This window comes from Pituophis catenifer, unplaced genomic scaffold (assembly GCF_029215685.1).
Source record: "Pituophis catenifer annectens isolate HBS135680 unplaced genomic scaffold, rPitCat1.0.hap2 SCAF_6, whole genome shotgun sequence".
NCBI lineage: Eukaryota > Metazoa > Chordata > Lepidosauria > Squamata > Colubridae > Pituophis > Pituophis catenifer.
In genome coordinates, this window is record NW_027256886.1 from 91,540,273 (window position 1) to 91,552,667 (window position 12,395).

At 52.0% G+C, this 12,395-nt stretch overlaps 1 protein-coding gene across 1 annotated transcript; it reads left to right on the forward strand.

Annotated features, from left to right (window-relative positions):
- On the forward strand, positions 1-12,148 carry ZNF365 (zinc finger protein 365). The gene is made up of 5 exons (XM_070945814.1): positions 1-57; positions 1,314-2,018; positions 5,161-5,341; positions 7,387-7,424; positions 8,325-12,148. Exons 2-5 carry the CDS (start codon positions 1,327-1,329, stop codon positions 8,578-8,580), a joined length of 1,167 nt encoding a protein of 388 aa, XP_070801915.1. The 5' UTR covers positions 1-57; positions 1,314-1,326; the 3' UTR covers positions 8,581-12,148.
- Positions 12,149-12,395: the final 247 nt, after the last annotated feature.

Below are 12,395 nucleotides of genomic sequence, written 5' to 3' on the forward strand. Positions count from 1 at the left end.
CGGAGGGAGCGGGGCACGGGCAGCCGCGCCGGGACTGCAGAAGCCGCAGCTCCGGAGGTGAGTGAGATGTGCGGGGGGTAGAAGGAGCGACGGGACCGGCCTGGAGGAGGCGAAGGCGGCGGCCGACCGGCCGGCACTGACCGACCGCAGCGGGCAACTTACTTGCCCCGCAGGCAGGAATGGTGTGTGTGGTGGGGGGGGGGGAGTGCGGCTGGTGGAAGAGCCGCTTCCCACCCCGGGATCCCGCCGGCCTTGAGATGACGTCATCCGAGGGAGGAGGGGGGATGCCTCGAGGGGAGCGGGGGGGGGGAAACACCCCTCGGTTCGTGGCCCCTGCCGGGAAGCGAGGGGGTGGGCGGCCTTCTCAAGACCCCGGATTTGGGGGGGGAGGGGAAAACCCCCCCACCCCCAAAAGGCCGGCCTTCTTCTGCATCGGCAGCCCTCTTGCAGCCTGGGGTGGGGATGGGGTTGGGGGTCCCGACGGGGCCGCTGTCACTCAAGCCGGGGCAGGAGGGCATCACCGTCGGCTCCCCGAGGCTGCTTTGGCCGGATATTTTCCGCAATCCCGGCCCTCCGCCCCCCCTCAGGCCTAAAGATTTATAATTTATGAAGATTAGATTTCTAATATAATATAAAATATTATAAAACGTTCCCCCCTCCCCACAACGCCCCCTCCTGAAATAGCGAGAGGGATCCCCGGGCGCCTCAGGAGGGGATCCCCGCAGCTGCCTCCAACCGAGGGGGAGATGCTTCCTCCGGGGAAGGAGGCGCCGGCGGGCTCCAGAGGGGCTTCTGCCTTTGGAAAGCCCCTTTTCCTCTCCCATATGTGTGTGTTCCACCCCCCATCATCCCCAGCCCAGGGCTTGCTACACAAGGCCCCTCCCCGCCCAACAGGAGCAGCCCCAGGGGCTGAAAATCCAGAGCCACCCAGTCCCAGAGCAGCCCCTCCCTCTGTCCCTCCCCCAGTTTTGGGTCCTGGCACCCAGTTCCCTGAAAAGCTCACCTGTGTGAGAGGGAAGGAATCCACCGGATGGAGAGGCCGGCCTACCTGCTCTTTGCCCTGATCCAGGTAAGTCGTGTGAATGGGCCTCCTTCAAGAGTTCGCAAGTGGGGCAAAAATTCAGGGTCTTTGGGGGGGCTGAGAGGCAGCTGCCTCCAATCCGGTGTCCTCTGGAAGTGCTGGAATCTCTTGCCCGCTCTCTGCAGTCAGCAAAGCTGTGCCGTTGGCCTGGTGATGGGTTCTGTAGTCCGGAAAGTGACTGGCTGAGAAGACCCTCATTGACCTCTCCTTTCTTCCTCCCCCTGACTGCTAGGATTGGGAAAGGAATGCAACAGAAGGCCTTTGAGGACACCAAATCCACGTGGCAGGAATCGCTGGACCATGCCAGTGCCCGCATGCCATTTCGCTGCCCCCGGTGTGGGGACCACGCCCGGTTTAGGAGCCTGTCCTCCCTGAGGGCCCACCTGGAGTACAGCCACGCTTTCGAAAGTGGCCTCTTCTCTCCTCTCAAGGGAAGCCAGGGCTCCTCCTCCCACCCCCAGATCCAGGGCACCTTCCGGGATGGGGGCAGCGGCATCCTGAAGCCACGGCTCTCCTACCTGAACTTCTGTGAGCCAGAAGACCCTCTGCCCAGGAGGCCCCTGGCAGGAGAGGCAGAATGGCCAGCCGACTTGGGGTCCGGCCACGCCTCGGCCGAGCTGGGCTGGGACCCCGCCTGGAAGGCCGTGGACTCCAGCGCTTCCTTCGAGGCCCACGTGCGGGAAAAGTTCAACCACATGGTGGAAGCCGTCGACAAGACCATCGAGAGACGGATCGACAACCTCTCGCGGGAGCTGTCCCGAAAGACGGCCGAGCTCTTAGAAGTCCGGGCGGCCTTTGTGCAGCTCTCGCAGAAGAAACAGGAGGTGCAGCGGCGCGAGAGGGCCCTGAACCGGCAGGTGGACGTGGCGGTGGAGATGATTGCGGTGCTGCAGCAGCGGCTCACCGAGTCGGAGGAGGAGCTGCACCGTAAAGAGGAGTAAGTCAGAAGATGAGAAGGAACCCGGGTCCGAGAGGGCAGTAGCAGGAGTGAAATGCTACTGGTTTGCTCCGGTTTGGGCAAACCAGTAGTGATAAAAACTACCAGTTCGGGCGAACTGGTAATTAAAAAAAAGCTACCAGTTCATTTGAAACGGTATTTCCAACTATCAGCTGTGCCGCGGGGTTTAGCTTTGCTAGAAAGCAGGAAATCCTGCTTTCTAGTGAAGCTAAATCCTGCGGCACAGCTGTTTCCCCCCCCCTTGCTGTTCTACTTACCTAGTAAAGTCTTCTTTTTCCGCATGAAGTGTGCATTTGTGCATCGGCGCGCAGCATGCTTTTGGAGCACACCGTGCATGCACAGGCAGCAAACCGGTGGCGATCCGAGGAGGATTTCACCACTGGGCAGTGGCCTTCCTTTACCCCCCCACCCTCCATGGCTTGACCCTGCTGCTGAAGAGGGGTGATGGGAGAGAGGACCAGGTGCGGGAAGGTCTCTCTGGCCATGTGCTAGCTCTGGCCCTTCCATAGATGTCCCAGATGAAAATCCCAGCTGATGGGCCAGGTTTAGGCCTGTAGCCTGTTCTCAGAATCCTCAGCCGATTTCTCAAGGGAGCAATTGCACAGATCCCTGTTTTCATTTGCTTAGTTACCTGCTTTGCGTCAAGTCTCACCTTCGGGCCCTGTCCTTGGCAACAGATTCCTTGGGGTGGGGGAGATCCATCTATCTCTTCTCAGCAAGGCTTATGTGCAGCTAGGAGGTAGGTCCCCTGAGTGAAATGCAGCCATGTTTGATCTGGTTTAAAAATACGTAAGGTCGAAATTGGGATGGGAAGGAAGCCAGAAAGGAGGGCCTTTGAAGGACTTTCTCTGGCTCAACCATGTGGAGGGGAGGGTGTCACCCACTTCTTCCATTACTGGAAGGGCTTGGAAGCGCCTGGGCTGAGGGGGGGGGGGTCTTTGGGGAGGGGCTCAGTCATTGAGATGTGGCGTCTGCAGCCAATCAAACACTCTGTGTGCTTTGCATGCCCCCCCCACGCCAATCAAAAGAGGAGGAGAAAGCAAAGGCAAAGTATGACCAAGTTTTAGGCTCTTGCAGAAGGGCGAGGGGTGGGGTGCAAACCTCCCCTCCGGTGGGAGAATATTCCAGAGCAGGGGTCTCCAACCTGGGCCACTTTAAGCCTGGAGGACTTCAACTCCCAGAATTCCCAGCTTTGCTGGGGAATTCTGGGAGTTGAAGTCCTCCAGGCTTTTTTTTTTTTGAATTTTTTTTTATTTTTAAACAAAACTTAAAACATAAAACAATTATCATCCATTACAATTACAGAAAGTGTATTGATCGGTTACAAATCTTTTGTGCTTAATCCTCTATCCAACATTATCTTATTTAACAGTTTATTACATTATTATTCTCATTTACCAATTATTCGACAATAGCCTATCTTCCATAAGGGAAATAAATCCCTCTTTATATGTTTTATTATTTTATCCATTTCATGTTTCATATTTCATTTCCATGCTTTCTTATCTAACCATTGATAAAATAAATCCCATATCAAATAATATTGTTTATCTTCTTGTTCCCTAATTTCAAATGACAATTTACTCATTTCAGCACACTCCAAAATTTTCTTAATAACATCGTCATCCGTAGGAATCTTCTCTCCTTTCCAGTTTTTAGCAAATACAATTCTAGCTGCCGTTAAAACATTCACAATTAAATATCTCAATTCTTTATTGTATGTTTCTGGTAAGATCCCTAATAAAAATATCTCTGGTTTAAAAGTCCTCCAGGCTTAAAGTGGCCAAGATTAGAGAGCTGGGGAATTCTGGGAGTTGAAGTCCTCCAGGCTTAAAGTGGCCAAGGTTGGAGACCCCTGCTCTCTTCCTTAAAGGTGGGAAAGGGCATGAGAGGCCTCCAATTTTCTTTCTGCAGATGGCCGGCTTCCATTTCCCATACAGTTCCTCCCTCCAGATTTACACAAAGTTTAAAAAATGCCCTGCAGTGAGACCACCCCACTCTTTCCCCAGGGATCTGCCGGGGTCCGAAGCTGGGCACAAGAGCCTTGCTATCTGGATGGACCTTGGAAATGCAGCTTCTTATGCTTTCTGTATGGAGCTGGGTCCACCATCCCTGTATTTCCCTTCTGCTCGGCTGGCATAGGGGCCCCACCCAACAGCATGGGAGGAAACCCCCAAAGGAGCACTCCTTCACTTCATGGCTCCTCGAAGGTCTGCTGCAGCCTCCCAGGGAGAGAAGCCCAGGAGCTGGGTGCAGATTCCGAGTACAAGTGCCAGGCGCTGCCTCTTGTTCTGACCTAGGCTTCCCAAGAGCATGAAGCAGACTCCAATCCCGACAAAAAAACCCTTTTTATTAAGTTACTGTGAATTCCTCTCATTCACATCCAGCAAAGTCTTTCAAGGGAGAATTTACAGTCACAGACCTTATCTGGCTTGGAGAGCTGCCAGGCCGATATCTTCGAAACTTGGCAAGGAGTCTCGGAGAGTCACAAACCAATTAAGCAAATTAATTGTCTCCTGCAAACTCCACTCCCCTTTCGCTCCTCTTTTATTCTCTCTGGGAAGGGCCCTTCATCGTCCCCCTGTGGCCTTACTCCCAAGTCGACCCTTGTTCTTTAGCTGTTCCCTTCGTCTGGCAACTCTGCGCATGTGCACATCGGGAACAGGCTCCAGCTGTTCTTCAGCCCCACTTATCTCTGACTCTGAAGGTAGCTGATAACTGTCTTGACGGCCCTGGCCCCCTCTCTGCCTCAGACGCAGAGCACTCATCAGAGCCTTCCCCAGACTCCAGGACTGGCCCATGTCCCTCCACAACCTCCTCACTCTCTGAGTCTGCCACCAGCTCTGTTGGCCGCTGGTGGGCCACAACACCTCTCCCTTCATGTCTCCTTTCCTCTCTCCAGGGAGAAGGATCTCAATGAGGAGCGAAATTTGTTTGTTACCAGATGTCATGATTGCCCCAGCCTGTCCCGCTGTCAATCCTGGGTCCTGGAGAGCTTGGCATCCGGGATGGGCTGTGGGTGGGCCAGGAGGGCACTGTTGCTGCTGCCGCTCAGCAGGGCCACCACTCTGTGACACACACACCCCTTGGTCTCAGCACAGCTGCCTTGTTGCCCTTGCAGGGAGGTTGTGACCTTTAATCACTTCCTGGAGGAAGCGGCTGAGAAAGAGGTCCGTGGGAAAGCCCGGCTGGAGCGTTTCATTGAGAACCTGCTGCAGCGGGTCGACCAGGCGGAGAAGCAGCTGGAGAAGTACCAGCATCAGCATCTGCTGGGCAGCTCCGGAGACCTCAGCCAACATCTGGTAAGCGGACACTCCAAAGGGAAGAGAAGCCTGCCTGTCCCCAAATCCAGCCCTTAGAAGAGTCCTCCATGGCTTCACCACCTACCTGGCAGAGAGGCTATCTAGGACCCTCCTTGCCTCTCAGGGCTCCCTTTGAATGTCCCCGGAGGGGGTGTGGCTGCCTCTGGCGGCCTCATCTAACTCAATGCAGTTGGTGGCCAGAGAAAAGTTTGGCCTCTGTGATGTGGCTGGACCCACATTTAAAGAGATGGAAATGCCCACCTGTTGTTCTGACCTAGGCTCCCTTAACAAGCAGGAGGCAGGAATTACTGGTAAAACCTCTTTTATTTACACGACTGTGAATGACGCTCATTCACAGTCAGCAAGGTTTGTCCAAACAGTTTTTTTAAAGGAATATTTATCAACACAGACCTTATCTCGCTTGGCAAGCTGCCATGTAACTTGTTTCCAACCGCAATACAAGGCAAAACTTGGAACAGAGTATCTCAGAGTCACGGAATGAACGAATTGTTTCCTGCAAAAGCCCACTCCCTATTCGCTCCTCTTTTATTTCCTATGGGAGGGGTCAATCACCTCCAAGGTGTGGCTTTTACTCCCGAGTCAACCCTGCTTTCTGAGTTGTTCTTGTCTTCTGGCAGCTCTGTGCATGCGTGTACTGGGAACGGGCTCCAGCTATTCCTCTGCCTTGCTGCTGTCTACCTCCTCTGCCTCTGATGCAGAGCCCTCATACTAGCTTACCCCAGCCCCCAGGACTGGCCCACGCTCCTCCCCAACCTCCTCACTGCCCGACTCTGCTGTCAGCTTTGCTGACTGCCGGCAGGCTATATTTCTGGAGGAAAAGGTTTTCCACTGGCAGCACTTTGGATACAGGCAAATTCTATGCAGTTAGAGGGTAGGTGTGTTGGTGGGTATGTACCTGCAGGAAGTGATCATCCTTATCCTAGTTTCCTTCAAGATTTTAGGGGTAAAACCTCCTTCAAAGCGGCTGAAGCCTTTTCAAGCAAACTAAATTGCCCTGCTTGTAGGTTCAGGTTCCTGTGGCAAATGGGCCAGGCCCTGCTAATGTCAGCCCTGCCTCAAACGTGGGCTTCTAGGTAAAAACGATCCCTTGGTTGATAACGGTATTGTTTATTAGAAGTCAAGTGAATTGCAGTAGCGTGAAGCCAGAAACTGAGATTTTGGGCCAGACTTTTGCCACTTAATTTTCCACTCTGGGACCCTTCCCTTCCCTTCCCTTCCCTTCCCTTCCCTTCCCTTCCCTTCCCTTCCCTTCCCTTCCCTTCCCTTCCCTTCCCTTCCCTTTTCCCTTTTCCCTTCCCTTTTTCCCTTCCCTTCCCTTCCCTTTCTTTTTTCTTGGTCTTTTCGTTGTCCAGTCAAGTCTAAAAGATGTTTTGGAAGCAATACATGTTGGAATTCTTCTCCCAGGAAAACAGCCTTGGTCAGTTCTCACAGAGAAGTCTTCTCACAGTTTCACTTTTCCCCCAGGCCCTCGCCCTCCCTTCCAGCTTCCCCCCTGGGTTCATGGCAGACTGGCAGTGCGGTGGCATTTCCGACAGCTTAATTTGTTCAGGCAGTGCAGAAATCACCCATGAAAAGTAGGAAGGTGATGAAGTCCCAGAGCCATTGCAGGAAATAAGGAAGGAAATCTCTTCCCGAAATAGAATTTATGAGGATGGCAGCAGGCAAAGGGCCCGCATAGTCACAGCACCCTACCCTCTGCTTCTCCAGAAGCCACAGGAGCTCCGAGACACGTAAAACCCCTGAAACTCACCAGTTTGCAATCAGGCCAGGCTGGAGAACACTCCAGAAGAGGATTGTAGAGTCATGAACAGACATTGTTGGGTCCGGTGGTGGTCCATTTTGGCAAATTTCAAAGTATTTTTGGTTGATTAATGTTTACCATGCTTTGTCATCTGGAAATAAACCCCATTTATCTCGGCAGAATTTGCATCTGTGTGCAAGAACGCAGGATCGCAATAATCAATAAACAATGATTCGTTTAGTATTGGTTCAGGGCAGGCTAATAAGTTCTTCCTTTTTTTTAGTTTACAGATCTGTCATCTTTCAAGAAAGCCAGATGCCTGTATGTATGACCTCCCCCCCCGCCCTTTCATGTGGGTGGCTGTCTGAGCTTGGGCTGCTAAAACTACATTTTCTGTTTCTGGGTTCCCTTTGCCGGATCTGACACTCATATTCATTCTCTCTCCCCCCCCCCTCCCTCTCTTTTTCTTTCTCTCTCCCTCTTTTCCTCTCTCCTTCACCTTCTCTCTCTCTCTCTCTCTCTCTCTCCCTTCCTCTCTGCCTCTCTCTCTTCCTGACCTTCTTTCTCCCTCCCTCCCTCTCCCCTTCTCTCTTTCTCCCTCTCCCTTTCTGTCTCTCTCTCTCGCTTCCTCTCTTGCCTTCCCTCACTCTTTCCCTTCCTCTCTGCCTCTCTCTCTTCCTGACCTTTTTTCTCCCTCCCTCCCTCTCCCCTTCTCTCTTTCTCCCTCTCCCTCTCTCTCTCTCTCTCTCTCTCTTCCTCCCTCCCTCCCTCCCTCTTTTTCTCTCTCATTCTCTCCTTCACTCTCTCCGTCTCTCTCTTCTTCTTTCCCCCTCCCCCTCCTCTTTCTCTCTCCCTCTCCCTTTCTCTCTCTTTTCCTCTCTCTTTCGCCTTCCCTCTCTCTCTCTCCCTTCCTCTCTGCCTCTCTCTCTTCCTCCCCTTCTTTCTCCCTCCCTCCCTCCCTCCCTCCTCTCTCTTTCTCCCTCTCCTTTTCTCTCTTTTGCCTTCCCTTTCTCTCCCTCTCCCCTTTTCCTGTTTCTCCATCCCTCTTTCTCTCTCTCGTTCTCTCTCCCTCACTCTCCATCTCTCTCTCCCTCTCTCCCCCTCCTCTTTCTCTTTCCCTCTCTTAATCTCCCTCTCTTCCTCCCTCTTTCTCTCTTTCTCCTTTTCTCTCTCTCCCTCCCTCCCTCTCTGCTCCCCTCCGTTTCTCCTTCCCATTTTCAGCTGGGGGTACCCACACAGTTCTGGTAGCCCCCCTGACCCCAAACCTCATTCGCTTCAGAAAGGGCGGCTCTTCCTGAAGAAAGTCAAGGACGACAGACTCGGAGGCGGCCCTCACCCCGTCAAGTGGTTGTATGAACCCGCGGAAGGCTGCCGGGACATTGGGAGGCCCCAGAAGAAGGCGGAGGCAGCCAACAACATTGCCCGAAAGGTGAACGCAAAATCAAAAATCGGGAAAAAGAGCAAACCGGTTTACTGAGGCACCCATATATCCCTGTGGTATACAGACACATCTACACACACGTGTAGGTGTGTCTGTGTGGCTAGAGAGATCGATATATCTATATTCTAACATAGTTCGCTTTTGAACCAGAAGCTCTTGGCTGGAGATCCCCAGATGATCCCTCTGGGGCTCTGCTACGGTTGACCTGGAGGGCCCGTGGCAATTCCAGGGTGCAACGTCTGCCCATCGAGGGGGGGAAATAATTAGGGGGACTGACTTCCCGGAAGCTGCACGTAGCAAACCACCATCATCATCATCATCTCTTTCCCTACTCATTTGGGCAAGGACTTGATATATTTAAGAGATAAATCGAGATTGCATATGTAAATGGCCTCATTTCCATGTGACTTTGAACGAGAGGTGCTGCTTTATTTATTCTCAACAGCCGATTTCAGCTGAAGCTGAAACAAACTGGGAGCCTTTCGATTCGTTTCCAAGCTTGTTCCTGCGGTTTACCCGGAATAGCACAGAGAGATACTTTGGGCAAGCCATTTCAACGTAAATCCTTTTCCTGCCATCAGTCTGGAGGAATCCATTCTCCCTGGCACCTTGAAAATCCACTTTTTATTATTGTGAGGGGTAAGGCTGGCAAGGGGTAGAAATGTTGCAACCCCCTCCTCCCTTTCCCAGCTCCATTGCTTCACCATGATTAGTGTGTGTGTGAGACACAGGTCATCACACCTTTGCGGGCTGCATGTTGTTGAGATGCGCCCCTGTCGCTCCTTGCAATGCGCAAGGGAAGCGCATAATATACTGTGTATGGAGGATTCCCGAAATCTCTACCCCCACCCCCCCCAGTGATCAAAGATTTGGAAGATCCTGCTGTCCTCTCGTGGGGCATCCACATTCCCACCCAAGTGAGTTGGCTGTTCTTGCATGGGGAGGCTCTGAGGAACCATGGCTAAACTCCCCCAAAACTTCGGGCATTTAACAACATGCAATTGTCGGTTGATTGGGGGAATTGTTATTGTTATAACGCCAATATAATATACTGTTATAGCGCCATTGCTCAGAGGGCCTCCTGCCCATGTGAAGGGCAAGCAGAAGCATCTAGCTCTTCCACCTGCACAGCTCTGGAGGCAGGAGGGGCCTTGCTGTGCCTGATGGATCATAGACAAATCTTGGTCGAGGGCAGTGGTGGACACAGGGAGTTGGCCGCAGAAGCTAAACCAGCAGCTGCCCATCCCTGGTCTTTTGGCCAGCGGAGCAAGGAAGCCAGAGGTGGTATTCGCTTACCTTTGCTACCAGTTTGCAACTGTGGCATGAGCAGAGAGTCAAAAACGGGATGATGTCCGGGCGGGTGAGCGGAGCCTCCTGCAGCTGCCGCTACCAGTTCGTGCGAACCTGATAGAACCAGCTAAATACCACCACTGAAGGAAGCCTTCAGCAAAGAGTTCCCTCTGCTTCGGATTGGGAGACAAGGCCAAGGGACAGAAGCCACTTCCCCTCGTTGGTCTCCCCAGGAGCTTCTGACTTTGCCAAAGAAAGAAGGGGGGAAAAACTGGGGTGGGATTTCACTGACGAAGCCTCTGGAGATCCTTTCCCTTCACCCATTGTGTCTTCTCCATTGCTCTGGGTGGCTGTCCTTCGTCTTCATGCCAAATTTACAGATATTTTAACCTCCTCTCCCCTACGAAAAATATATTCCCCCCGAATAACCTATCACTCCTTTTTAAATGCTTCTGATAAAAGATGTAAAATGTCTTTATGTGACACAGTGGTTCTGCGGTAAGCGTATTAAGCCTTGTGGATTGTTTTTCCTTACAAGATTTAAATTTACTTAGGGGAGGAAAAAAAAAAACATTGGTAGGAATGTGGCAATAAAAAAACAGGGTTTGCAATATATTTAAACCGAGGTGGAAAAACAAAGCATTTGTAACTGTAGGGATCGATCGATCTGTTAAAACGTTGCTTCGTTTTATAATGTCAAGGGAATTTTTTTTTTGGCACATGTCCAGCTTCCTGCTTCAACTGATAGTTGGAGGACCCCAAATATCCCAGCTGTAGCTGGGCTCACACCTCTGACCTGCATAGATCTAGATAACCACTAGGTGGGGACATTGTGTTGGAATTTCTGTATCCAGTTGCCTTCATCCACCCGTTGGCCAGCAGGTGGCAGCGTCAGATCGGATGGCCCTGAAAGCAAGCCTCACCCAGCCCCCATCTGATGCAGGGGACCCCTCTATCTGTTCTTATCCTAATTTCCTGGGGAAATTTCCTTCCCACATTTAAGAAAAAGTTCCTTGCCCTGGCAGTATGTTGTAAAGCCAGCCACCCTGCGCGATGCTCCCTGTATCTTCCCATGGCCCCAACTCCCGTTTCCCCAAAAATAAGACATCTCCTGATAATAAGCCCAATCGGGCTTTTGAGCGCATGCGCTAAAATAAGTCCTCCCCGAAAAGATTTAAATGCAGAGCTCGAAATCAGGTAAGATGACAAGAGAGCCCCATCTTGCTCCATGCGCCTAGGGGTGAAATCCTATCGGTTCGGGCGAACCGCTAGGGATTATGGACATCAGTTCACCAAACTGGTAGTAATTACCCCTCCTTGGCCCCACCCACGCCCATCGCCGATTGCCGATCACCTCTTCCGGCCGCTCGATATTCCACAGAATTCAATGTTAAACGCAGCAGAGAGAATGCTAAATTTTCTCCCTCCATTCAGAATGGAGCTGCTGCAGCCTATCCCTTTAAGGTAGTCCCCAGGAGGGAGGGGGGGGAGCAGTTTTTGTGAAAGGCAGGAAAATGGGGAAAGGGATTTTCCTGCCTGTCATCCATTCCTCAATCTCAGCACAGACTGAGGGAAGGATGGTAGGCAGGAATAGTCCCCTCCCCATTTTCCTGCCATTCGCGACAAGGAGTGGCTGGGAGGGGAGGGGCTGGTGAGAAGCCCCTCGATGTAAGTGATGTCAAGTTGGCCACGCCCACCCAGTCACATGACCTCCCCCCAACAAGAACTGGAAGGGGAAATTTTTTAATTTCACCCCTGCATGCGCCCCAAAATAATAAGACTTCCCTGAAAATAAGGCCAAACGCTTACTTTGGGGTTCAAAAAAAATATAAGTCAAGGTCTTACTTTCGGGAAAACATGGTAGCTGATAGCCTTCTGTCTGTGGCCTCAGCAGCTGGCTGGGGTAGGAAAGGGGTCCCTAGGAACTCCCCCTCCCAACAGATCTCTGCACCCTTCCTTGGGGATTTCAGCTCAGAGCTGGGGAATGCAGCCTCAGCAGAGCTGCAGGGCCTCTGGCTCCAGGGGGCTCTAAGGGGGTTCATGAAGAGAGAGGGGCCTCTTTGTGGCAGCTGCTCCTGGGGCTTTGCAATGCCGACTTCCATCCTGGGTTCTTTCTGAGCCTGGCCGGAAGGGCTGCCTCTTTCCTGGAGGGTCCTTGGCTGCTCCTTCGTCTCCCCCTCAAAGAGGACTGGGTCCGTTTCCATCTTTACCTGCAGTTGCTGTTTCTCATGACAAAAGACCGAGGGCAGGTCGTTTCCTTGCTATACCCTCAAAAGCTGAATCAATCAGTTCCAAAGCAGTTGGAATGCACTGTAATGCCAAAAAAAAAAAAAAAAAAAAAGAGGAAGAAATACATTTTAGATGACTATGAAAAAGTCTAATAAAGATTATATTTCTCAGTTACATTGTTCTGCATGGTCTTCCAGTTTTTACCAACCTAAAGAGTTGCCATTGGCTTCCACAATTCTCCGATCTCCATTGAACAGTGGGGTAACCTGCACCCCCAGAACGCAGGGGACGGAACTTGGCTGACCCTTTCTCAGGCCTCTCTTCTGTTGTGG

Excerpts from the sequence above, each read along its gene's own strand:
- ZNF365 (XM_070945814.1), top strand. The coding sequence starts at position 1,327 with ATGCAACAGAAGGCCTTTGAGGACACCAAATCCACGTGGCAGGAATCG. Across the intron at positions 5,342-7,386 it reads GAGACCTCAGCCAACATCTG|TTTACAGATCTGTCATCTTT; the intron begins GTAAGCGGACAC and ends CCTTTTTTTTAG. Across the intron at positions 7,425-8,324 it reads TTCAAGAAAGCCAGATGCCT|CTGGGGGTACCCACACAGTT; the intron begins GTATGTATGACC and ends TCCCATTTTCAG.